This window comes from Arvicanthis niloticus, chromosome 5 (genome assembly GCF_011762505.2).
Source record: "Arvicanthis niloticus isolate mArvNil1 chromosome 5, mArvNil1.pat.X, whole genome shotgun sequence".
In the NCBI taxonomy this organism is placed as follows: Eukaryota; Metazoa; Chordata; class Mammalia; order Rodentia; family Muridae; genus Arvicanthis; species Arvicanthis niloticus.
Genome location: NC_047662.1, coordinates 32,740,945 through 32,767,230, shown reverse-complemented (window position 1 = coordinate 32,767,230; position 26,286 = coordinate 32,740,945). Strand labels below are relative to the sequence as shown.

At 43.0% G+C, this 26,286-nt stretch overlaps 1 protein-coding gene across 4 annotated transcripts in view; it reads right to left on the bottom strand.

The window, feature by feature from the left end:
- The window catches only part of Ctps1 (CTP synthase 1), a 63,740-nt gene extending 38,008 nt beyond the window's left edge, over window positions 1-25,732 (bottom strand). For 2 of the 4 annotated variants that reach the window (XM_076934284.1, XM_034502826.2), the window contains exons 1-15: window positions 25,587-25,732; window positions 22,689-22,866; window positions 20,566-20,736; window positions 18,190-18,290; window positions 17,233-17,349; window positions 14,821-14,904; window positions 14,327-14,407; window positions 10,167-10,318; window positions 8,840-8,972; window positions 5,339-5,427; window positions 4,151-4,245; window positions 3,408-3,470; window positions 2,145-2,188; window positions 1,076-1,172; window positions 63-118 (exon numbers count right to left, since the gene is read on the bottom strand). In XM_076934284.1, coding sequence (XP_076790399.1) covers window positions 63-118; window positions 1,076-1,172; window positions 2,145-2,188; window positions 3,408-3,470; window positions 4,151-4,245; window positions 5,339-5,427; window positions 8,840-8,972; window positions 10,167-10,318; window positions 14,327-14,407; window positions 14,821-14,904; window positions 17,233-17,349; window positions 18,190-18,290; window positions 20,566-20,736; window positions 22,689-22,854 — 1,449 coding nt within the window. In that variant the 5' untranslated portion in view covers window positions 22,855-22,866; window positions 25,587-25,732. Of the gene's footprint in view, window positions 1-62; window positions 119-1,075; window positions 1,173-2,144; window positions 2,189-3,407; window positions 3,471-4,150; window positions 4,246-5,338; window positions 5,428-8,839; window positions 8,973-10,166; window positions 10,319-14,326; window positions 14,408-14,820; window positions 14,905-17,232; window positions 17,350-18,189; window positions 18,291-20,565; window positions 20,737-20,899; window positions 21,045-22,688; window positions 22,867-22,989; window positions 23,091-25,586 lie in introns of those variants that run through there. The other 2 variants (XM_076934283.1, XM_076934286.1) reach the window with 2 other exon arrangements.
- Between the last annotated feature and the right edge of the window lie 554 nt (window positions 25,733-26,286).

Sequence of the window (26,286 nt, the reverse complement as noted above, 5' to 3'; positions counted from 1 at the left end):
CTTATTGTTCTGGCCTCTCCATTCTTTGCAAAGTAATGGAAGGAACAGGCTCACATCCTCACCTCAAATCGGTGGCGGTGCCTTTCTTCCAAGTAGTCTGTGTCTCCATAGAGTTTCCCTGCAGAAAACCAAGCAATTTATGACTCCTACCTGCACAATAAGTCTATGCAAACTACTAACTATTCCCAGTTCACGCTTATCATGTAAGTAAACCAGGCCACCAAACTTCTGCTAGCCACATTTGCCTGCTCTTGATATAATTCATCCTGGGGCTCTGGCTCCTCTGCCCAAACCAAGAACCACAGCAAACACAAACTTTTACCATCTCCCCTGAACACACCACTGCTAAATGCTAAGCACTGTACTGTTGGGAAACACCAAAAGGACAGGCCCTCCTGGAAAACCAGGCCCCTGAAAACAGTGTGTGGGGAAGGGAAATGCAAAGCCGTTTGGTATGTGGTGACTGCAGATAAAGAAGCACAGTGTGTGCAAATGGGGTGCTTACTGACTTACTCCTCACTCACTCCTACTGAGACCCCAAACCCACAGAACAGCATAGATGGAAGATCTTGAAAATGATACTCAAGTGATTCTCAAACTAGTCTGACTGGAACCCCTAGGCACCTCTACCAATGTTAGAAAAGCAATGTTCCCATTGGGCAAATCTTGTAGGGGCATTTTTCTTCCTCCAATTCCCCAAAGTTTTAACCACAATCGCTATTTGTTAGACTAAAGCATATTTAAACTATGTGAAACTGATTTTTTTTTAAATCACCAAATTCCACATAGTTCTATTTACTAGTTTAAGAAAGTAACCACAGATTGCAATGAATTTAACTGAACAGCCTGTTTTATTAAGCTACCCACACCCAAGGGCCAGATGCATTACCAGAGGCCATCTAGCTAACACCATACATCCTAAACAAGCATGAAATGAAGAGGAGGAGGAAAGAAATGCAAATGTAGCCACACAGCCAAGAAAAGGCTGGCCTGGCTCTCTGGAGCTACAGAACCACCTAGCGCACATGTCCTGCACAGACCAGGATAAAAGCCAGACTCATGTGAAACAACTTACTCATGACTGAGTTCTTGGTCTGGAACAGGGTTCTCCTCTTGCCCAGCCTCATGGTTCCACCCATTTGCCCAGGGTTATGTTCTGGCATGTCTATGACCTAGAGATGTTCAGAAAACAAGTCTAACTACCAAACTCTGCTTCTGTTAGAGCCAGACCTCCTTCCCCAAGTGAAGCCCTCCAGGGCAGGAACTCAATGCTTCAGCCTCCCTCATGATGGTGTCCCCTGCCCTAGCACTTGGGATGCCAACGGCTCTGTGCTCTGGCATAGCAACATGGACACAAGGCTAAACTAGTCATCTACTGGCCCAGGGTACTTGAGCACCTTATAAACCCCTCCAGCCTCCCTGTGTTCCACTCCCTCACCCCATCATTGTTCTTACATTAACAAAACTTCAACTTTAGAACAAATATGCAGAAGCTAAGTCAATAAGATCAAAAGCCATGTCTAGCTTGTCACAGTATCCTCAGTGACAAAACCAGTACCTCACATACAACTAATGCTCAGCATTTGCTGAGTACTGGAAGGGCAAATGCCTAAGCATGCCTACCATTCAAGGACTAGGGATTCAAAGACAAGGACAGTGCCCGCCCCCAGTGAGCCTTAGCACCACCACAGGCTGACTAGGCCCCAGGCCCCAGGTGATCAACAGCAGCAGGATTACAGCCTGGAAAGCTTCACTTACCACTACAGAAACCACCACCCCTGAGCCTGTCTATCCTCCAGGACTGGCACTGGGAAGAACATAAACTGTTAAAATATGGAGCTCTGACAACAGTGGCTACCAGGCAGTAAGCTTTCACACACGATTCCCACCAGGAGCTGAGGGGATGTGAGGCTATTTCACTTGGGAACCTCTTCGTGCTATTAGGGAGAACACCTATCATTTAAAGACTTCCCATGGTAACCTAGAAAGATTGGTGAGGAATTAGATGAAAACTCAAAAGGTCCTTGTCAGGAGCTCTGAAGGGTCTTTGGGACACAGTGGTCTCTCTGCCTGTCTGCCATCCCACTTCACAGATGTCCTTCCACCCCATCGAAGCCCCTGAGAGGGTCAAACGTTTGACTCACCACAGGATGACTAGTCTTAGGGTCAAACTCTGTAGAATTGGCATCTAAAAAGTTGAAACAACTGAGTCATGAAAATAGCTATAAACAAAACCTTAGTTACTAGTTTCCTGCTAAGTATCAAATCATGAGCTCTCTCAGTTTAAAGTCTGTTGTGGATAGCCCCGAATTTTGATACTAATTCCCCTTTCCTGTGAAGAGCTGCAGAGGAGGTGAATTCTAGTGAACCTTCTGCCCATCTTAATTTGTAAAGTAAAGGCTGGAGCCAGTGATTGGGCAGAAGAGGGGGAGGTGGAGAAATAAAGGTTGGTGGAAGAGAGCAGAGGGGAGGACTGGAGGAAATACAATGGCGGAGGAAGACGATGAAGGAGAGGACGACTGGGAAGCAGGAGGTAGAAGGACAGACAGACGCAGGGTCTGGAAAATCCTCAAGTTAGCCAGGGACTTCTGGATGCACTCCCATGGTCAATCCAGTTAGAGGTAGACATTACACTATCTAAGCAGTTTCCATCTGCCAGGAACTGCTAGAGACTATTTGTTTATACTATTTCTCCTACTTTTTGTTTTGATTTTTACAAGACAGGGTTTCTCTGTGTAGCCCTGGCTATCCTGGAACTCAATCTGTACACCAGGCTGGCCTTGAACTCAAAGAAATTAAAAGCATGCACCACTACCACCTGCCTTCAATACTTTTTTTTTGAAAATGTGCATTAATGTTTTGCCTGCATGTATGTCTATGTGAGAGTATCAGATCTTGGAGCTACAGACAGTTGTGAGCTGCCATGTTGGTACTGGGATTTGAACCTGGGTCCTCTGGAAGAACAGTCCTTAACTGCTAAGCCATCTCTCCAGTACCTTCCCTTACTTTTTACAACTGTGTGAAGTAGGAATCACCTTGATGTTCATTCTTCAGGCAATAGAAGCCAGAAAGTTGCCTAAAACTACCCACAATTAGTGATTAAGCCAGAACTTGAGCCCAAGTCTATAACTGCACAACCCTTCAGCAGACTAGTGGCTTCTTGCTGGGTAACCATGTGGGTAGTGGTCACTGTGTTCAAAGTGAGGATCTTGAGACAAGAAAGGCGGGGTCAATAGCCAAAGGCCTGCTTGCTTACTTGGTGCTCCCTCAGAAATGTAGAGTGATTCACTGTGAACTGACCACTGAGAAGTGCTGAGAAACAGGCATTATGGCCACAGCTCCCAACCACCAGCACACAATGGCTATCAGGCCCTCCAGGCATCAGTTGCTAAGCAGACACTTCTTACCTTGCCATCCCAGAACATTTCTTGAAAATTCTACCACTGCTAGCTGCATTCCTAAGCACACACCTTGCAAGAAAAGAAAAAAAGTCACTCTCCACTGAGAGGGCACATTCCCAGCCTGTTGGTATCTCTGTATCATAAGTGGAAATCACACGATGTAAGAAACACCCAAAAGTGTTATCTGTACTGAATTAAAATCAAGCCCTATACAGGCATGAACACTCAGGGTTCTGCAAAGCTATTCAGTTAAAGACTCTATACTAGGCACCTTAGAATCCATGTCCCTAATCCTTTCTCATTAAGTTCTCATTTACAAACTGCCTAAATCTGCAGAAACAGGAAGCATCCAAAAATCACTTGGCCCAATTATTGGCTGGTTTGCCAAATAAAGAGAACACAATCCCAGCCTTACATGTACTGCAAACAGTTATTTCCTATCTGACTCTCTCAAAACCCCTTGTCATCTGCATACAGCTCTTTAAACTTTCCACATTGCGAATCTAAGGGCCAATGAGATGGCTCGGTAGGTAAAGGTGCTTGCCACCAAGCCTGACAACCTGAGTTCAATTCCTGGGACACAAATGGTAGAAGGAGAAAACAGACCTTGGCAAGCTGTCCTCTAACCTCTACACTGGTGTCATGCATGGGCCTATGCACACATACATAAATAAATGTAATTGAATTTCCTCCCAGAAAATTCCTTTCTTCTCATTCTTCTCTGTCAGAGTGAACAGCAAAAGGCTTACCCAAAAAAGGCTTCTTCTGTTTCCGAGCCCAGGCAATTGCTTGAATTTTTCCTTCTGTTCCCCGAACACCAAATCCTCCTGGAACCAGCACTCCACTGCAGAGAAAAGACCACAGAGCAATTTCCCTTATCAACTAATCCAGCCCTCAGTCATGTCAAAGAAGTCACTGCCAAGACACTGAAGTCACTGCCAAGACACTGAGGCCCTGAACTTACCTCTCATCTATCTAGTTCAGACCCCAGGGACTGAGACTGTGATAAAAAGATTGTGTATGAACTTTCTGTGCTTACAAATACAAGGAACTTAATGCAAACGAAGACGTGGGAACCATCACACGAATAGACAATAGTCTATAATGACAATGTTGCTACTGCCCTTCCCCCAAATTCTTTACTCATACTTCTTTTTTTTGAGATGGGTCTTTGAGCATAATCTAGGCTGGCTTCAAACCCACAGTCCTCCTGCCTGAACCTCCTAAGTGCTATGGGCACGTCTGACATGCAATCAGCTCACTTGTCCTCCCAATTCCAATACTCCTCTTAGATTCTGTGAAGAGACTTTCCTCAGCAGTGTGTCACACTGACCAAGCATCTCAGCAGAAACTTCACTAGTTTTTACTATTTAAAAAAAAGAAACTGGACATAGTAGCACACTCATTTAATCCTAGCACTTGGAAAACAGAAGCAGGCAGATATCTGAGTTTAAGGCCAGACTAGAGTTATGAGTTAGCCAGGGCTAGGCAAAGAAACCAAGTCTAAAAAAATATAAATAAAGAAAAGAAAAAAAAGAAAAGAAAAGAAAGAAAGAAAGGCCTGGGGATGTGGTAGAGCATTTGCCTAGCACATGGCCCTGGATTTGATCCTCATCATCTCAAAACAGTAGTAGTGGTAATAGTATCAGCTACCAAAAACAATTCATGAGACGCAACTGATGGCAACTCATCAAATGACCTGGATGAAAAAAGTCTTTACGCTTTATGATGTATATATGCATAGCAAGAATCAATATAATGAGAATGTTTTCCTCATATCCAACTATAATGGTGAGCCGCACTTCTCTTATAACTTAGGCCATTTACTAGGCAGTCTAACCAATAAAGACATTTTCTACAGGCAATGACCTCCTCAGCACTAGAAGCACACGTCCTAGTTCACTGGCATGAGCACCGTCGCAGAGAAGGCTACTTACTGAGCACTGCAGAGCTTCTGCCATGCCTCGTGGTAGCGCACAGGCTCTTCCTGCAGGGTGCTGGGCTCCAGGTCTGTGGAATCGATGTACTAGTCCACCAAGGCAGGCAGAGAAACAGCAGCTTATGAATCCAACCATACTCTCAACTCCAAACTACATTATCAATGTTCCATCTCCCTTCATTTCAGTTTTAAAGTGACAACATAATTAAATTCCCCTTTCCAACTAGCCTTCAATTCTAGCTCTACCCATTCCACTTAGAGTGTTTAGATCTTCCTGCAAGTAAGCCACTGGAGGAGACAAATGGCACTCTCCCCAGGCAACCTCCATGTAAGTTTTTGTTTAGTTTGTTAGCAGGTTTTCTTTCTTTCTTTTTTTTTTTTTTAATATCTGAATCAACATTTTAGGAGTATTTGTCCAATGTACCCTGTACCAGCTAGTTGTATATCAACTTGGTCCAGGCCAAAGTCATAAGAGAGGAAGGGGCCTCAGTTGAGAAAATGCTTCCTTAAGATCACCAGGTTGTAGGGCTGGAGAGATGGCTCAGTGGTTAAGAGCAGTCAGTGCTCTTCCACAGGTCCTGAGTTCAATTCCCAGCAACCACATTGTGGTGGCTCACAACCACCTGTAATGGAATCTGATGCCCTCTTCTGGTGTGTCTGAAGACAACTACAGTGTACTCATATGTAAAATACATAAATAATTCTAAAAAAAAAAAAAAAAAAAAAAATGCAGCCTGTGGAGCATCTCCGTGATTGAAGGGAGAAAAGCCCACTGTGGATACTGCTACCCCTGAACTGGTAGTCCTGGGTTCTAGAGAAAAGCAGGATAAGCCAGCCAGTACACAGCACCTTTCCCGGCCTCTGCATCAACTACTACCTCCAGGTTTCTGCCCTGCTTGAGTTCCTGTCTTGGCTTCCTTTGATGATGAACTGTGATGGGGCAGTATAAGCCAAATGAACCCTTTCCTCCCCAAGTTGCTTTGGTCATGGTGTCATCACAACAATAGTGACCCTGATTTAAGACATATCTGTACTCCATGAAGACAGTATGTACCCCACCCAAAGAAATAACACCATTGTCCCAAAAAACCTTTTCAGCCTAGGGACAGCTGTTCCTGGCTTCTCAATTCTAGACAACCACAGGGCTGATTCTGGCACCAGACTGGCCTTGCCTCTTCTACAACTCCATGTTTAAGTGGAACTACACAGCTATAGTCTTGAGCCTGACTTCTTTAGTTCAGGCTGTCTGATACCCATTCCTGCTGCTGCACTATGAGATGTTGGTTTCTTTGTATTGCTGAATCAATTTCTACTACATAAACACATCACACCCCACACACTAACCTGACAGAGACACTTAGGTTGTTTCCAAACGTGAGGTGGTATGCCTGTATCGACTTACATACAATCTTCTTTGTGTTTGTTGTGTTTGTTGTTTTCTTCAGCAGGGCCTCATACAGCCCCCCTGTCTTACACAGCTGAGAGTGACCCTGCTCTTCTGGGAACTGAGCTCTACCAACCGAGCCACCTCTTCAGCCCAACACATTCATTTCTCTTGAATGAAACACCTGGGTGTGAGAGCATGAGGCCATGCCATTCTACTTTATATTAAACTGTCAAACTGCTTTCTAAAGCAGTGCACCTGGCAGCAAGCACGAGGTCCCCTGTCCTCTCAGCCACCTTATGGGTATGTGCCACCAGCCCATTTGAATTAATTCATTTGCAATTATTTCTGTAAAAACCAAGTGCCAAGCATCTGTTTGTAAGCATCTTATTTTACAATTTCCTTCCTTCCCGGTCTCCTTCCTTTTTTGAGAAAGGTCTCATATATTCCAAGCTGGATTCAAACTCAAATCAAAGTATGATGTATTATTTATAATACAGATAATATAATTATTTATAATAAGATATGAGCATTTTAGCAGTATTTGATTCTAATACAATGAAGATAAAAATGACCTTGAAGTTCTGATCCTACCTTGATCTCAACTGCTTGACCTAAAAACTGCTCAGATTATAACTGGTTTATTTCTTGTAGTACTCTCTCTGAAAGTCTTTTGACTATTTTTAAAATAAGGTTCTTTCTGCCACTGTTCCTAATCTCCCCTGTCTAATACCTTGTAGTTATTCCCCAAACCTCAGGGAATAACTACAGGGAACTGCTGACCTAGTTCATGTCCTCAGCACTACCTACACACCCTCTCCAGTTCATACTGAATTCCCAAATATTCTTCATCTCCAGGCCCTAGGACAATCTTCCTTCCCTCTGCCTTCCCAACCCTTCTCAACCTCCTCAGGACCTTCCTTGAGAAGTCTACCCTTCTCAGATATCTACCAAGGTAGGTGATCCTCTTTCCTAGGTGTTCTCTCTCTGTCTGAGAGCCAGTATCTCTAAGAAGCCAGGACTTTTTATTCTTCTTTATTCTTCTCTCAACTTCAACCATTGAACACACGATGGCCACAAGCTAAACCTCAAATAGATAAATCAATTATGGAAAGAACTAGCCCAAAAAAAAAAAAAAAAAAAAAAAAAAAAAGTCAAGGTAGTAAACTGGGCTCTTCTATTTCTTAACCCATATACCATGTCACTGGTCACTCTATAGGAACCTATGTGCCAACACACTCAATTATATAGAGCTATATGGAGAAGCAGGCAGCAAACCTTAACACCAATTGTGGGCACAGCTACATGGGCCCCTGGAGACCAAGAGCCTACTCTCCTGTCCTCCATCTCCTGAAAAGCTCCAGCCAGTACAATAGGAGCAAAAGCTCTTAACTTCCAAGGGCAATGAATACATCCAGCAGTTTCTTCTATATGGCAGATTCAATCTCAGCAGTTCCCAGTAAACCATTAGTTCTTAACCACAGAAGGAAGAGCTATCATTATCCCCTTTTAAAGGAAACTGAGGCATGAAGTTAAGATATCCAAGGTCACAGAGCACCAAAGCCAGCACCCTAGGCCTGGCCACCTCCTCTTTAGTCTTGTGTCCTTAACCATGACACTTGCTAGGAGCCTGTACTGACATCTCATCAGAGCAGCTAGTGGAAAGGGATCTTAGGCAGTGTCCTCAACTGTGTACCGTACCTATGTCCACCAGGCCCTCCTATCTATTCCACAGAGACTGACACTCAGACCCATGCACTAAGGCACTTTTGTTATTTCTAGAAAATATTCTACTGTCTTCTTGGAGCCAACGGCCAATATAAATCTTTCTTATCCCTAAAAATGAATGCAGAGCTCCAAAACTCATAAAGTAGATAAGCTTCAGTCTTTGAGATAATTCAGTGGGTAAAGGCATTTTTCAATCCCAACAACCTAGTTTAATCCCTAAAACCGACATTGTGAAAGAAAAGAACTGACTTCTACAAATTGTCTTCTCCATATGTATACCATGGTACACAAACACAGACCCACCCAAAAACCGTCTTAAATGTTTAAACACACACACACACAGTCTCCATTTATTCCTTGGTTGAACCTACACTCCCCATTCCTTACCTTGATCTCCAACTTGTGGTTAATAGCCAATGCAGAATGCTCTAGAGCTTTAATAACAGAGGCATACGAGTCTGAGAATTTGGTGTACTTGCCCACAAGAGCAATAGAGCAGGTCTCCAGCAAGCGATCGTATCTAGCAAATAAAGATCAAGGCAGTTACTTGTAATGTCCATACCATCACGAGACTAAAATGACATAAAACAGGAAACATGCCTGGAAAGATGATAACCAGAGAGTATCACCTAAGGACTGCGCACAGAACAATAAAAAGGACCCTCAGATCAACTGGACAGGCTTTGCAAAAAGGGTAGGACTGGAGCTAATGAGAGGCTCAGTGGTTAAAAGCACATGCCATACAAGTGTGAAGATCTGAGCTCTTATTTCCAGAACCCACAATGGAAAGAAAAAAGAAAACAGATCCCCACAAGTTGTCCTCTGACCACTACATACACATTGTGGCATGCACACACTCAAATGTACAAACACAACCAAAATAAATGTCATTTTTAAAAAAGTCCCAAAAGGGGAGGAAAACCTAAACATTCAGTTCATAAGAGTTAGTGTGATAAGTCAAATTATGGTACAGTCACAGAAGAAATAGCCACACTTATTAAAAATTTTCATTTGCAAACATAATTAATAACAGATTGACAATGTTTCATGGTTTATCAAAATGACCATTAAAAACTATAGGCTGTTTTTATAGCTACATGCAAATTGACACAAAACATACCACATAAATGGCCAAAAAACCAAAAAGCCAAAAACTGTCAAAGTGAAAGCAGTTATCACAGACAAGAGAATAAGCGCTCTGCTTGCTCTGTGTGTACTTACACCGCCACCACCATGATCCCAACTACAGCTGGGTTCACCCTGCTCTACACCACAAGTAAATATCTTAGAAATGAAACACTCTCAGAGCTTCAGGACAAGGTGGCAGCAGCCCACACCCCTGTTCAGCCCTTTCCTGTAGAATACATGGAATGTTCCCAAACTGAGCTTAGGTAACAGAAACACAACAGGAGCACTACAACCAAGGCCAGCATTAGTGGCTCTGGAACTACGTGTATCCCTCTGCCCCTAGGCTGCCGGTGGTGCTGTTGAGCTGCTGAGAGTATTGTAATCTGAACTCTCTGCTTGGAGGCCTAGCTAGTCCTCCTCCTCTGTGCTGTGACCACATGCTGGTCATAAAACCTTTGTTAGCCTTCTGAACCTCTCTTCCTATAAGCACCTTTTCTATCAGGAGTGCTAACCCATTATTATAGCATGGTGGAACCCCTGCAAAAGATGAAGGCATGCATGCCCAACTGCGTGTGAGGAGGCAAACCTGTCTGCCATCTCCTTCCATTTCATCAGCATTTTTCGTGACTGTCTCTCAATAGGAAGGTCAAGTCTCCGAAGAAAGTAGTCTACAACCCCTTGCTCTTCTAACAACAAGGGTACCCGGTAGATGGATGAAACGTCATGAACACAGATCACCTGTTTTAAAAAAAAAAAAAAGTGGTTTAATAGGTGCTTAAATATAAACAAATAACTTTGGTTATATCTATATGAGCTTGGAGGTGAAGGGACACTTTAATTTGGAACAAAAAAAGATAATTTTCTAGAAAAAGTTAACTTCCACAACTGATTCACGAATAAAAAATAATTAGTGGCTAGGCTATTATGAACATGGATGCAAAAATCCTTATAAAAGAACCAGATTTGGTGGTACATGCCTGTAATTCCTGCACTCAGGGGGCTAAGCTTAGGCTATCTCATAATACTTATCTCAAAACAACAACAAAACTATGCCCACAAAGGACCTGTTCCTGAATCAACAAACAGATCAGTAGTTCTCAAAATCAGCTGTACAAAAGAATCTCTGAGGGCATGCCAGTGCTGTAGCCACAACCACTCAGATCCGAGTCTCTGGAGGCAGAGGCTCTCTACTTATTGCAATGTGCAGTCAAATTTGAAATCCACCACACTGAACCATTTTAAAATGGATTTTGGCTCCTCTCCATTAGGAGACATACAGGACATGAAAACAGAAGAAGGGCCACACAGTAGGTAAAGGAAGAAGACCAACAGGAAGTAGGAAACAAATTAAAAAGGGGGCAGGGGAATAAACTCAAGCTAGGCAGTGGTCACACACACACCTTTAATCCCAGTACTTGGGAGACAAATTCAAGAGGATCTCTGTGAATTCAAGGCCAGTCTGATCTACAGAGTGAGTTTCGGGATAGCCAGGGCTACACAGAAACTCTATCTCAAAAAATATAAATAAATAATTTTTGAAATAAATAAATCTTATCAAAATTCAGGTAAACTTATGGAAATATTATTTTTAAAAAAGCCTATCTTTCTGTTCAGTGAGTATGTGCCAGTAACAGGAGCAACAACGGAACATGCCACAGAAGCACATTACAAAGGAGAAAACTAAAAAGATCGTCTCTGTGGATATAAACGATTACGATTCAGAACATGTTCATAAGAAAAAGTCTAAGTAAATTATGATTAGGGAAATTCTGAAAATAGAAAACAGCCTCAGCCTGACACTTGCTTTTCTTGCTTACTGTTAGAAGTCTAGAGAACTAAAAAGAACAAGAAGAGGGTCCAGTCACTAATCAGGTCATGTCACCCATTACAGTCAGACAAGAAACACAATGGAATCTGAAAAACCAAAAGCAACTGGTATTACATACATGTGCCACTACTGCCTATGTGCCCATAAAAGACAAGGAATTATAGTTATCTGTGTCTAACAGAATCTTAGTAGGATGCAAGACCATGAATCAAAAGAAATCACCATGGTGCCTCGTGTGTGGACCATTTCTAATCAAGAATACAATTTTTAAAAATATCACTCACTATAGTTAACAAAAATTATGAAGTTATATATATAAATCTAAAGTTTATAAAACAAATCTCATATACAATGCAACAAAATGATTATCACAAGATAGCCCTCTCAACAAACAGAGCAGCATACCTGGAAATACATACATAAGAAAAATGGTTTTATACTCCTTATTGAACACAAATATCAACTCAAGATGTGTCTGGTATAAATTAAAACTTTTGCAAAAACTGAGAAAAATCTTCATGATCACGATTAAGCAGAGTTCTTCAAATAGCCACCCACAAAAGAAAACACTGAACATTTAAAAGCTTTTGTGGGACACTAAGAGCTTAAAAAAGCAAACTACAGACTGAGAAATCACACACGACAAAAAGATGACATTCAAACTAACCTCTTAGAACATGACAAAACAATCCAATGTTTAAAACAGGCAAAAGAGCTGAAATTCAAATCTGTTATAAACGAGGGAATACTCATCTCGGTGAATAGAAGAGTTTTCACAGCTTTGGGTTTTTTTTTTTTTTTTTCTACATTCTCTATTTTTGTTTTGTTTTGGGTGTTCTGGAACTAGCTTTGTAGACCAGGCTGGCCTCAAACTCAGAGATCCACCTGTCTCCCACCTCCCAAATGTTGGGATTAAAGGCTTGTACCACCACGCCCAGAGATTACTTCTGAAAGTTAATTCTACTAAAGAAAGGAATCTCCTCTCTCCTCACTTGTAAAGACAGGAATACCTGAAATAAAGTACATAATAAAGGGCCACTGTGGAAAAGTGAAAATCATTCTATGCTCAGTGGTTTGAGTATAAAGCAGAACCTGAGAAGGAGCCCCTGGCTTAGGAGTAAGGAATCTGACCCCAGCCCCAGGAACCTAAGTCAAGGAACCTGACCCCAGCACCAGATGCCACCTTTATCCCAAGGCCTGAGTCCTCATGGAAGAAGACCTCTGTAAAGACAAGTCAAGAACTTTCCCCTTGCTCCATGCATGCCAATGATCTGAACTGCCCTTTTTATCAATATCCTTCAAGTTTCACTAAGTGGACTGCTCTCATTTTAAGGCCTCTGCTTTGCTGTTCTCACCAGGTTAGCTGGGCTCTCCTGCTCTGTCTCCTGACCCTCCATCATCAAGCAGTAAAACAAACTCTACATTTTCTCATCTAGAAACTCCTTGCCTGCACCTTTCTTCTGATCTCCTTCAGGCAATTCTTAGTGCTATGGTTTCCACGTGGTTTGGAGCCCTTCAATTGCCCATGTGGCTAGAGGGTCAAGCCCAAGCTGGCATAACTGGAAGGTGCTGGGGAACTCTTAAGACCAGGCCCAGGAGATCCCTGAGACGTTGGGAATCCTGCCCTAGAAGGAATTACAACACTCTTTCTATAACCCTTGAGTCCCAGTTGCCACAAGGTAGCTTGCAACCATCTGCCACTCTAATTCCAGATCCAGTGCCCTCTTCTGACCTCTACAGGTACCAGGCATGCATACTGTGCACACGCAAAGAAAACACTCAAACACATAAAATAAATTAAAAAAAAAAAAAAAAAGAAACTCTTAACACATTGACCAATGCCATAAGCTCCATATATATCCACCACTGTTTCCATAAATAAGCACCATACTTAGATCTATTAACACTGCAACAGACAAAAATATATGGGAGCCTTAACATCCAGAATACCAGGTTGCAGAAACATAAAACGGATTACACATGCATGTGTATATACATATCAAGGGGCATAAGACAGGTTCATGATCAGCATATCTGAGATATACAAGCAACCTAGAGAGGGAAGTGATTCATTCTGAGGGTTAAGGAAAATGTGGCAAAAGCTTTTTATAAGTACTGAGGCAGGCAAACAGGAGACGGAGATGGTTTAGCTTGGGACCCACATTTGGTTTTGGGCTATGTACCCCTCCCCCTTTTAATAATATACTTAGCAACCTCATTCCTTCACTTGCACATATTATGCATACATATCCATCTTCAAACAATGCACCTAGCAATCTTAGATTCCCTCAACCTCCAACCTGCACCAAGTTACAGGTACTATCATCTCTGAACAATAGTGTAAATTTCCCTGCCAGTGAAATAACAATCAAATTTAGACAGTTTGTAGTCAAGGAAACTTCCAATGTATCTGGGTTGATCTGGCCTGAACTGGGGTATACATGCTTAAGTAAGACAAAACCACATTTTCTAGCAATCTTTTTTGGAGATCCCCTATTTACCATGTTATCACTGTGTAATTGGATTTGCACCAAAAGCGCAAAAACAAAGCAATAGCTAGACTGGGAGCACGCACCTGTAATCTCAGCACTTGAGAGATGAAGACTAGACAAGCATAAAGTTAAGGCCAGAATGAACCACAAAGTAAAACTACGGGCCTGAGACAGCTCAATGGTAAGAGAACTTGACTAGCATACACAAGGTTCTGGGATACCAAGAAATAAGGTGAGACCCTAGAGACATTCATCCCAAGCAGCAGAAAGAACAAGTCAGGGGATAAGAGAGGAAAAGTGTTAAGACCTATGGGACAGTTTTCTATCTCTTACCTATGACATAACATATCTTGAGAAGAAGCCCGTGGTTCAGGCTTTAGGCAAGCAGAAGTAAAAAGCCATTTCCAGAGCTTAAATTTTACTTACTTGTTCAGGTTCCACATGGCAAAACATTGATATTTTCTCTTTCACAGATGTGTCAAGAGGATTTGAGCACCTGCACACCACCTAGCAATTAAGAAAACAAGAGACTCCGTAGAAAGAAGGGTCAGAGTAGGGCTTTTTCACAACTAGCATTAAAATAGAGATGAAAATGTCAGTTGTAAACACAGTGCCCATGATCCACTAACACACCACTGTTTTTTTCACCAAAACTCCTACATCCCAAGGAGAGTATGAGAGACAGCAAAGGAGAAACAAGTGAACTACGGAGCTAACTGACTGGTTTTCCTCCTTATGTTCTTGGGAGGAATGGAGGACAGCAAGAAACAAGACCCAGAAGGCCACTCAAACTCCAGCCCCACTCGATGCATTATTTTCTCCATCAAACACATGCTGACAAACGTCCACACTGCCATACAGGCCAGAGTTTAATTAGAATTGGGAGATGACATAAAAACCAGAGACGTAGGAAATCTTACTAAGTCTGGAGAAAGTCCAAGTCCTCTAAGTTCCCGAACACTGTTCTGGGTAGGTTTTGTCTTCTGCTCCCCTGTTGAACTTGGCTGTTTTACAAAATGGAGGGGAAAAAAAAGTGGTTCATTTCTCTATGAAAAATTCCTAGCATGACTTTTCTTTAAACCTCTAAATGAAGAATTCAGTTGTACAATTCAGCCTAGATTTTTATTGAAGTTACACATGCATATGTTGTAGAGTCTATTGGTTCTATGGGGTTTGGCTTAACAGACAGTATTACATGGCCCTGTCCTCCCACTCTCCAAACCCTCCAAATAATATATATATATATATATATATATATATATGGCACAACTGAAGCAGGGCTCTGCTCACACTCAGGACAAGGGCTGCCATTGAGCTGACCCCCATGTTAACTCAAGTCTTCTGCTGCGTGTCACTGCTACTTCTCTTGTCTAAGGCATGCTCTATTGAGCTCTCTGTCCTGCACCATGGCACCACCCTCTTCAGCTGTGGCCACTTTTGAGTATGTAAAGACCTGTTCAGGTAAGCCATGTGCCATACTTCTATCTATAGTAAAGTACCTTTATTCTCTTCCCACACTTAAGATAACTCTGCTAGGTTTACAGTTCTCAGATAGAAAGAACCTTTCCCTAGAACAGTGATTCTCAACCTGTGCCTTAGGCCCTCTTCATAGGGGTCACGTAAGACCATCAGAAAACAGATTTACGATAACAAAACTAGTTAGAAAGTAGCAACAAAATAATTTTATGGTTGGGGTCACTACAACATGAGGAACTGTATTAAAGGGCTGCAGTTAGGAAGGTTGAAAACCACTGCCTCAGAATGTTTTAATGCCATGGCTCCACTTTTCTCTGGCTCCTAGTTTTGCCATACTGACTTCTGATTTTTTTCCTTAGAGCCTTTGAGGCCTTCTGCTCCATTATTCTGTACTCTTCTAGCTAATAACCTTAGTGCTGGCTGTTTTAGACCCAATATAATGAGCACTCAGTGGGCTTTTTTAATCCAGAAACTGTATCTTAAAGTTTCCTTGTTCAGAGCAGAGGTCAGAAAACTCTGAAAAGAGTTTTAATAGTTAAAAATTTTAGGTTTCAGCCCTGCATGGTGGCTCATGTACATTATCCAAACACTTAGGATGTCAAAAGTTCAAGACCAGCAGCCTAGACTACACAGTGAGTCCAGGCCACTCTGAGGTACATTACGACACACTGTCTATCTCAAAACCCATTACTATTATTTTGAGCTTTATGAATCATATGGCTTTTCATATATGCTAAACTCTGTTGTTTCAGAATAAAGTAGCCAAGATGACATATCCACAAAAGAATATGGCTCTATTTCCATAGCCGATCAGTAACCCTTGCCTCCAGGCATACCATGACAGTCTGCTTCAGGTCACATTTTCCTCTTCATTTCTTTGTTGTAATTTTCAGGATATCCTTTTATATATAACACATCTGGACCAATCTGCTAACATTCTTAACTCTTCTCTTCTATTTTCTCTCTGCCCTACTTTCTGAGTATTCCTTCAACCTCCCTCCTTCATAATTTCATCTTTGTTTACCCAATTCTTAACTTCAATTCTCGCCTGTCTTGTGTTCCTGTCTTAGGGTATCCAGCTCCTGCTGAGCACATGCCGTCACTGGCTGCTGACTCTTATCTAAAAGCAAACTACAAGCTCCCTATAAGTGACAAGTTAGTGACTGGGGAGCCTTAGGGTTAGTGTCTTCTCCTAGGCTAGTCATAGGTGAGTCTCAGATTTCCCATGTGGAGGGGCCCACCCTGGCTCTACAGACTCTGGAAACCAGCAGGGCAGCTCAGCAACACAGCATCTTTATGATCAGCATCCCGCTCTCAACTGTCCATAGTGTCTGCTTGTCAGCAAACCTCTTCTAAAGCAGCAGTCGCAGTGAGCCCTTATTCCTATCTACTCCCAGAAGAGCCTGAAAGCCTCCCACTGCCCATCCTGAGCCTCTGGAGAGTCCATGGAAAAAAGGATGACTTCTCAACATCCTCTGCCGCAAGGCTGCTCCCTCAGCAACTTTGTGAAGTCCTTATTTTTATACTACCAGTTCTTCTCCCATGCTATCTATCTTTTTTGAAATACCGTCTTAAAAAATTATTTTACTTTGACAGATAATAAAGACAAGCACACAAACTCAATCTACCATCTTTAACTGTAACTGTCCTGTTTCAATTTTTAAATGTTTTCCATTTAATCTTTCATATCATAGACTGGCAAAAAGGCTCAGCAGGTATGAGCATGTATGCCCTCCACACACACCAAATAAGTAAATATAAGAATGTGATTGTAATAAACTCACAAGAAGTTCTTTATTTCCTATTTCCAGCAACTCCAGTGTTGAAAGCTATTAGAGGCAAACTGCATGCCTTACCTGAGGAACCAGACTGACATGGATATTACAAAAGTTCTCCCTCTTGACCTTGAACTGGAACTGTCGGAAGGCCTCAATGAAGGGCATGCTTTCAATGTCTCCCACTGTGCCACCAAGCTGAAAGGACACACCATGTTAGACATTAACAATGACTCACTAACATGTGCTGTCTCTCAATTTAGTGCCCAGTTACAGTGTGACTACAAATGCCTAATAGCCCTGCAGAAGTCAGTTTTCAGACACTGCTTAGTGCTCAAAGGTGATGCTGTTAGAATCTCCTGATTACCCCAAGAATATTGTAGATATTACCACAGCATTTTAGGGAAATGGTCGGGTTTGAAAGGTACCAGGAGCTAGGCACACCTTTAATCCTAGCACTTGGGAGGCCAAGGCAGACAGAACTCTGTAAGTCAAAGCCAGCCTGATCTAGAGCAAGGCTACACAGAAACCCTGCCTCGAATCCACCCCCCCACAAAAGAAATGTACCAGGAACTAAACTGTAATTCTTAGATACCTTTAATTCACTTGAGAGTCACAAAGAATAGATAGACAGAGTAAAACCTAGATGTGGCTCCTTAGTTAAGTATAAATAACTTTTCTAATAAAAACTACCAGTTATAACAAAACTGCTGAGACTTGTGAGCTCCAGCCCTGGAATGAACGGACAGTAGAACAGAATCTAAGCAAAGGAAGCTAACAGGGTAAACCCTGCCAGAGGTAAGCAAAGGGCTGCCAACATCAAGGGAGGGACAGAAATGTGTCCTGCCACTGCGAGTCAAGTGTTCGATCATCCGACACACACAGAAGGGAGCGTCGGTGAGGACAGCATTGCTTCCCCGAGCACCAGTCCACTTCGTGGACAGGAATGTCAGGGTAGGAGTTCACTGGGCATGGTCCTATTGGTGGCCAGGAAGAGGAATGACTGAATTAGTTCACAGAGACAAGAATCATACAAACCTCAATAACACACACTTGAGGTTCTAAGCCGTCTTCGTCTACAGGTATTAACGCCTGTCTCATCACCCACTCTTGGATTGCATCTGTGATGTGAGGGACAACTGAAAAAGAGAAAAGAAACCTGTGACTTGTGTTTACTGTCAGTCAGCATTTATGAAGGTAAATACATTTACTGTTAAAACGAACTGATATACTTTCTGGCTGAATAAACAAATAATGGGGTACTTTTTTGCCTAAACAAGCGGTAGGATCATAAAAATACTTTTGAAGTACCTTTAAATGACTCAATAAATCTTTGGGCTCACACTTCCCTAGGCTTTCTTTCCAGATTTGTAGGTTGTTAATGAAAAGAATGAAGCCAAGAGTGGCTCTCTACTCTCTTCTCTCTGCTGCTTCTTCCCCAGACCCCCATGGTGACTTTCCTGGCCTCAGTCCTTGGGACTAGTGAATTCACTCAAGAGCAGCTTCCCAAAAAAACTGTCTTTAATATAGTCTTTAAAAAAATAAAATAAGAATGGCTCCCTAAGGACCTCAGAACACCTACCCTATGCAGTCTACTTTTCTGGCCACACATGGCACAGACCATGTGACCACTCCTACCGCTCCTAGCTGAGGCTGCAGTGGGTATATCACACCTGAGTGGTTTCCAGGAGCAAACAGTCTACTAGAACCCTGTGCCATTTATTTCCAGTTTACCAAAGTATAGACAATCTACTGTAAGAGACATAACAACACAGCAGAGTGTGAAGGTACAGCATCTAGGATCAAATCTCAGTTCACCACTCACTACATGTGGCTCACTGATTTAATATAAAATATAAAAATATTTTATATTTTTAAAAATACATTAAAGATATATTTTTAAGCTTGGTGTCTCCATCAATCACGTAGTGTTAATTGCTGTCTCCACTTGTGAAGATGTCTTTATAGCTGTACATCCAGGACTCAGTAATACCCAGCTCCTAAGGGACACTTTAGAATCACAGTTGTTGAACTCAAGTCCCTAAAGTACAAAGGTGACTGTATAGAATATCTGAGGTTAAGCAGCAGTGCTCTTGCATAGGTAACCATTATCTATGTCACACTGAGCAGCCAAGTGATCTATAAACACTAATCAGAACATTTAAACTCCACATTTAAACTCTAGTACTCAATGAATGCATCACAAGATCCACCGAGTTACTGTTCCGTTGCTTTAAACTGTAGTGTCTCAGCCACAGCAGTCTCCCCTATAGCCCTTGCCCAAAGATCCCTGTGGTCTGAGGCCTGTGTACCTGTGCTTCCTCCCTCACTCTTCCTGACTAACTCTAAGCTCAAGCTCTCTCCTGGAGCCCCAAGACACCTGTCTGGAGTGGCTTTCCCAGTCATGCTTTCTGGCCCTACTCTTTATTTCCATCACACCTTCTATCAGACATCTCATGTGATTTGTTTTCTGCCTGTCTCATGCCCAACCAACATGAGGACAGTGACCTCAATGATTTCCTCATCACATACACTGCGCTGGACCAGTAAAGGTCTGACCACAGTTAAGTATTCAGAAAAACAAGCACACCAGAACCACCAACTGTACATCTGACATAACCTTAATTCACAATAGTCCCTTCCATGTGTCGGAAAGGTGGAACAGCACCATACTGATACAGTCCTTTAACTCTTAACAGCCCAAGTAGCTGAAGTTCTAGCCACCTCCATTTTACAGAAAAGGTGTTCATGAGGCTATTAAATAACATAGCTAAGCCCCAAATTAACAAATGATTAAGCCTTGATCTGGCAAAGGCAGCCCCATGCCACACCCAGGTGTCAGGCTGAACCTTAGCTCTCTGTGCTAATCTATTCTTATAACTCAGAGGCCCAAACTGACATACTGTCATAACACTAGACCCATGGTGTCACAATGCCACCTTTTCAAATGAGAACACTTTTCCCAAATGACTACTTACAGAGAAGCTCAGAACAGTCAACAGATGTCAGCTGTTCTCAGGACCCCAAGAGCCCACTTCTCAGACTCCCATCAGCCCACACGACTCAGAAAACCAAGAGATGCAATGGAAGCTCACTCCCTCCTCACTTACACAAGCCACATGGCATTAGGCCCCAGTCAAACTGCCTTCACTGCCCAGCACATAAATGTAACAGCTCACTGGACTCCAACCATGCCATCATGCTAAACTAACCATCAATGCCATTACTACAACAAGAGCTTTCTCAAATTATTAAGTGAACAACCATACAATTCTGAATTTTCAACTGAAAGGATATTTGTTTTGGTAATAATACCGTGACAAAATAGTGAAATCACATAAACATTAAGTTTTTGAACTCAAAAGAAACTAAATTGGCTAATAATTTATGCCTTAAAGGTAAATGCAGTCTTACCCTGAACAGTTTTCCCTAAGTAATCTCCTTTGCGCTCCTTGTTAATGACATACTGGTATATCTTCCCTGTGGTCAGATTATTGTCCTTGGTGAGGCGGATATCAAGGAACCGCTCATAATTTCCCAAGTCAAGGTCAACTTCTCCACCATCATCTAGCACAAAGACTTCTCCTGCAGTGAAGAGTAAACATGTTCAAGGAAATGAAAAACACATTTGCCATGGCGCAATTTCAATCTTGAAATATAAACACTGTGAACAAAGTCTACATAATCCGATTACAAAACAAGGACATCATTTCTAGAAAATTAAATATGTCACAAAAAGAAAAATTACCAATTATTCTCCAAGAGAGTGCTTCATGCTTTCAGCCTGAACTCACTCTGTATCAGGAACAGTTAAACAGCATGGAATGGAGGAAAGGCCAGCCATGAAGGCTGTGGGTGAAGGGATTTCACGGTAAGAGAGATCTTGAGCAAAAGACCTACTGGAGCAGAAAATTCCAGGAACACAAACGGGACGTTTCGAAACCCTAGACATATACACAGAAAGGTGGTATTGAATTCACAAGCCTGAGCTACACTTTATTCAACAGCCTAAGTAGCACCATCCTTTGTTTAATTTGCTCTTTATAACTTACTGGTGAAAATACTACCTAGAATGATTCATCCTACCACCAGCATATAGAACAAGCTCAGAAACAGAGAAGGAAACTGTCTTATATCACCCTTTTAGATAGAAAAGGAACCCATTCTCTGCTCAAGAACTTTATATTAAAATCCCTCCAAAGGCAACGTCTATCTATCTCTATCTATAGATCTAGATAGAGATAGCTATTGCTAGCATGCACAAAGCCCTAGAAGTAAATGAAGAGCAATAACAAAATCCCTTTAGTATATGAACCTTCTGTTACTTATTACTAATGATAATATATATCCTTACAGATTTTTACTTCAAAACCAGAAAAAAAAATGTATAGGATTTTAAAACTTGAAGGCATGGGGACTTAAAAGAGTTCTATTGTTTTATGACAGGGCCTTGCTATGTAGCCCAGGTTAGCCTTGAGTTCACTATGTATTTAGTCAAGACTGGCCTCAGTCTCCTAATGCTAAGATTACTACTACAGGACTGTGCCACCAGCCTCAGCTTTAAGGTTTGTTTCAACATTGCTTCTCCAACTTTAAGCAAAGAATGGATATGCCAATTATTCACCACACCACATATAAGAATTCACAGCCAGGCAGTGCACTTGGGAGGCAGAGGCAGGCAGATCTCTGTGAGTTCAAGGTCAGCCTGGTCTACAGAGCTTGTTCTAGGGCAGCCAAGGCAAAAGAAACCCTGTCTCAAAAAACAAAAAGGAAAAAAAATTTTCAATAAAAAAGTAAAATGCTATTTTCCACCCTTCTTCATGGTTTCAACTTTCACTCACTTCAAAAGATCCTCATTATAAATATTAGTCAAATCCAGGAGGAAAACAGAGTCCCAAGCATACCCATCCTTCAAGTCCAGCATCTACCTGTTGCTACAAAACAGCCCTCACTGTTTGAAAGACACTTGTCATGACAGGGCCAAAACCTAGTCTGTTACAGCTTCTACTCACCCATGCAATTTCTAAAGACTGGGGCCACAAAGCAGCATATTCCATCTTCTCAAATGTTTTCATTTCATGAAATGAAAATTTTTAAACAAACAAACAAAAAAATGCCGGGCAGTGGTGGCGCACACCTTTAATCCCAGCACTTGGGAGGCAGAGGCAGGCGGATCTCTGAGTTCGAGGCCAGCCTGGTCTACAGAGTGAGTTTCATTCAGGACAGCCAGGGCTACACAGAGAAACCCTGTCTTGAAAAAAAAAAAAGAAAAACAAAAAAATTTTAGTCAGCTGCCACCACCCCATCTCGCCCCCATATTTCACATGTATTATAGAAACTCTTGAGTTATCTATTAAGATAGCAGCTTCCTCTTAATCCAAGAGAGAAAAAGCATCATTCTATTGCACTAAGGATCATTCTAGAAGGTAGGAAATGGAAGTTATACAAGATATACACCTCATGCCCCAAAGCTAGCATGTTCTCCCAGATACATTACTATTTAAATGAAAGAGAAAAAAAAAATGCAGTTTTCTTACCATGTTCATAAGGAGAGAATGTTCCTGCATCAATGTTAATATAGGGGTCAATTTTAATTGATGTTACATGTAAGCCACATGACTTAAGTATTGTGCCCACACTGCTGGCGATGACTCCTTTTCCAATTCCTGATATAACACCACCAGTAACTAGAATGTACTTCATTTTTCTTTTAACCTGGATGGAAATTTTACATATAAATACACACGTTTATATACATATATCTTACAAATAAAACTTTGTAGCTCATTCAAGATTGTAATTTTCCCCCCCACACACAGGGTAAATAGAGACACTTGCCTGGTATGGGGGTTGGGTGATCACAATCTTGAATGAGGATTCAAATTCTCCTTGAAAGAATGTTTTTGGCTACCACACAGAAAGAACAAAGTTCTGGAAGACTAACCAACAGAAAAGAACTGCCTTTAATAGAAGTCTACAAAACCTCCAGTTCCTTCAATTACATGTAGTTCTCATCTGTACTTTAATAAGTTGCTTCTTGGCAGCAGTCTCTCCCAGGTATGCCCTACAGAAATGATACAGGCTGCAGGAAATGGAATTTGTGAAATAACCCAGTCAGAAGCACACACTGAATAGAGAAGATGACATTGAACTCAGGGGGTAATAACATGGTGGGGGTGGGGGTGGGGGTAAAAGAAACACGTGAGACAAGTAGAGTGGATGCAAGACCAGCAGAGTTGAGTGTCAAGTGAAAACAGAATCAACAAGCAATGAGATAGTAACATGCCAAAAGATTTCTCACCAGTCCCCAGCTTCAGAGGCCACCAATTGGTCAGCAAACCCAAATGTGACCAAAAGGAGAAAAATGCTGCCACCAAGTATCAAGAAATGCTTGCTTTAGCACAGAGAAGACACTTTCCTCCTCTAGAAACTCTCTGTGTGAAGCCAAATTAAAACAAAAATAAGCTAAGAACAAAGAAAGGGAATTCTGCTGGATGCATTTCCCAGCTCCATTCCTCCCAGGAACAAGAATGAAGACACTTGGCAAGGAGATCATAATGCTTGAAATACCTTTCCCTCAAACAGTAAGGAATGTTACCCTGCTTTCTCTACCCTCTGCTGCAGTCTTTTCAGAAGTATAGTGCTGCAAAATACAACTGGGTTTTCCAAAGTGTTTGACTGGGTGTGGTACTCCATTCCAGTAAAGAAAGGAGCACTTGGAAAGGAAGGTTGCCAAGTTCAAAGACACCCTGATCTACATACATAAAAGATCCTATCTGAAAAGAGTGGAAGGTGACTTTATGCGCAGAAAAAACGCAAAAGAAATGATGACTAATCTTTAACCTAAGCCCTTCAGGAGTGTTTAGTATGCTCATGCAGATTGGGAACCCCAAAAAGGAAGACAATACCCTTGAGAGAAAACCTGTCACCTCATAATTAAATCATTCCTTGTTAATGCATTTATCAAACTTGGGCTATATTTTAGATATGTCCTAATCTGCTTGGCATATCTTACAGCCTAGACTCACTCAGTCAATTTCTGATGCTCCTACAGATTCCTCAGTTCAGAACAGGTTGCCACTGAAAGAATCACCTCATCTTGCCCCAACTTTACTCAGAGAGAGTAGATCTCTGTCTCTCTGTCTCTGTCTCAGATTCTGGCATTCTCCCACAGTGACTAGCAAAAAATATTCCAAAAGCTACAAAGAGACAGTTGGAGAGGACCCATTCCCTAACATTTACAAACTACCTATTATGGGAGAGCTACTCATACTGGGGGCACCACAAACATGTCAAATTTGGATCCATACTTAAGTAACTAGCAGTCCAGTCAGTACAGTGAAAAATAAAGGAGTAGAGGAGTAGCAGGGTTTGAAGGAAGGAAACAAAGAGGCACACCAAGGCTACACATAATAGGGAAATAATAAAGCCAATCATTTTTTAGTGCCAAAACCAAGGTAATAGGGAGGGATGACCGGCCTAAGGGAAGATCCGGGGGCTCGGTTTTCAAAACCTGCCTAGTAATGGGCCTGAAAGGCTGATTGACTGAAATGAGTTAAGAATCGGGTAAAGCATGAACAAGCAGGTGAGCCCACAGGATGCACCAAGAAAAGAGAATGAGGGTAAAGGGATGGCCAGGGGCCAACTCATGGGCAAAGTTGAATGTCCACGCTGCACTTCTTTCTGAAGATGACAAGACATAAAAGGTTTTTCAAGTACAGGAGCAATAGCACCTGAGAAATTCACGAATGAAAAACTTGAAAGCTTTTGTTAAAAACTGAAGTCGATGAAGATCAGGCTCAGGATCCATCGCTTATGTGGCAAGATCTATCTAAATCTAGCCCCGAAGCGCCTGATGCCCGGGCTCGCACCGCCGTAAAAAGTGCGACGAGAACCACAGCAGCACCCGCGTCACTCGGCTGTTGAGGATTTAAAATAATGAGTGTGGACGTAAGGGAATCACATTAACGTGGTGAACTCGAGAACGCCAGCATCTTCGCCCTGGATTGGGAAGACACAGGCGGCGGGGCAGCTTGGGCTATGAGGCCCAGGGAGCCTACAAGCCCCTTCCATCGATCACTAGGCCGCCAGTCGGGCCGCGTCACAGGCTGGGGCTCTGGGAGGCCCCTCCGCGGCGACACTCGGCGCTCTCTACCTCACCAACCCCGGCTGCTCCCGCCGCCCGACTCGGCCCCTCTCCTCAGCCGGGCCACGCGGCCCGCGCGCGGGAGCCGGCACCTCGCGTTCCGGGACTGCCCGCCCCACTCCCGTTAGAGATGCAGCCCATTGGGCAGAACGCCGGACCAACTCTCCCCTGATTGGTGAGAAGAGGCGTTTATCGCCCGGGCGGCGTGGCCGTCCGCGCCGGGCTCGGTCGGCGCCACAGGCTCCTGCACCGGGGAGCGGTTCCTCCGGGATCCCTGAAGTCAACCTACCTGAGGCCGGCTTCAGAGTCTCGTGTCAGCTACAAGAAGGCCGGCGCGCGCGCGCGGTGAGCCTCAGACAGCCAGTGCTCAGCCGGGCCGCATGCGCCAGCCGTCTTTCTGAGAGGCGGGCTCTAGGCGGTGCGCACGCAGAGGGCGGGGAGGGGCGGGGAGGAGGAGAGTGGGGCTAGGGCGCGCATGCGCCGGACGCCTCATAGCGGCGTGGGGTGTGGCTGCTGCGGTGGGCTTCCCGTGGTGTGGGTTCCGTGGGCCCCCTCGCCCGAGTTTAGAGGCTGCTGGTGATTCACACTTAGCCGGAACACTGAGGTCCTTCGCCTCGCCCCGCAATAGCCGGTGCACGCGCTCGCCTCCCGTCCGCCTTCCCTCGGGCTGCGGGCCAAACCATCTCGTGGTCTCAGCCCGCACGGCCTTCTCCCGGTGCCTGCTCATCTCCCACTTGGGCCGGGCCTCTCGGCTTCACCTTCCTTTCCACACAACTAGCCCTGACGGTGCCTGCATTAGAACAACGGTCGCAAGACTAGTTCCATCCGGCACTAAATATAGAGAGGCAAATTAGCCCACTTCTAACAAGTAATCGGGATTTTCGCAGATGCTTGGCACTTAGGGAGTTAGTGTCCAGTGAGTCGTGAACACTTGCGTGAGATTGGGTCAGAAGCAGAGACGTTTACTGGCAAGGAAGGGAGGTAGGAAT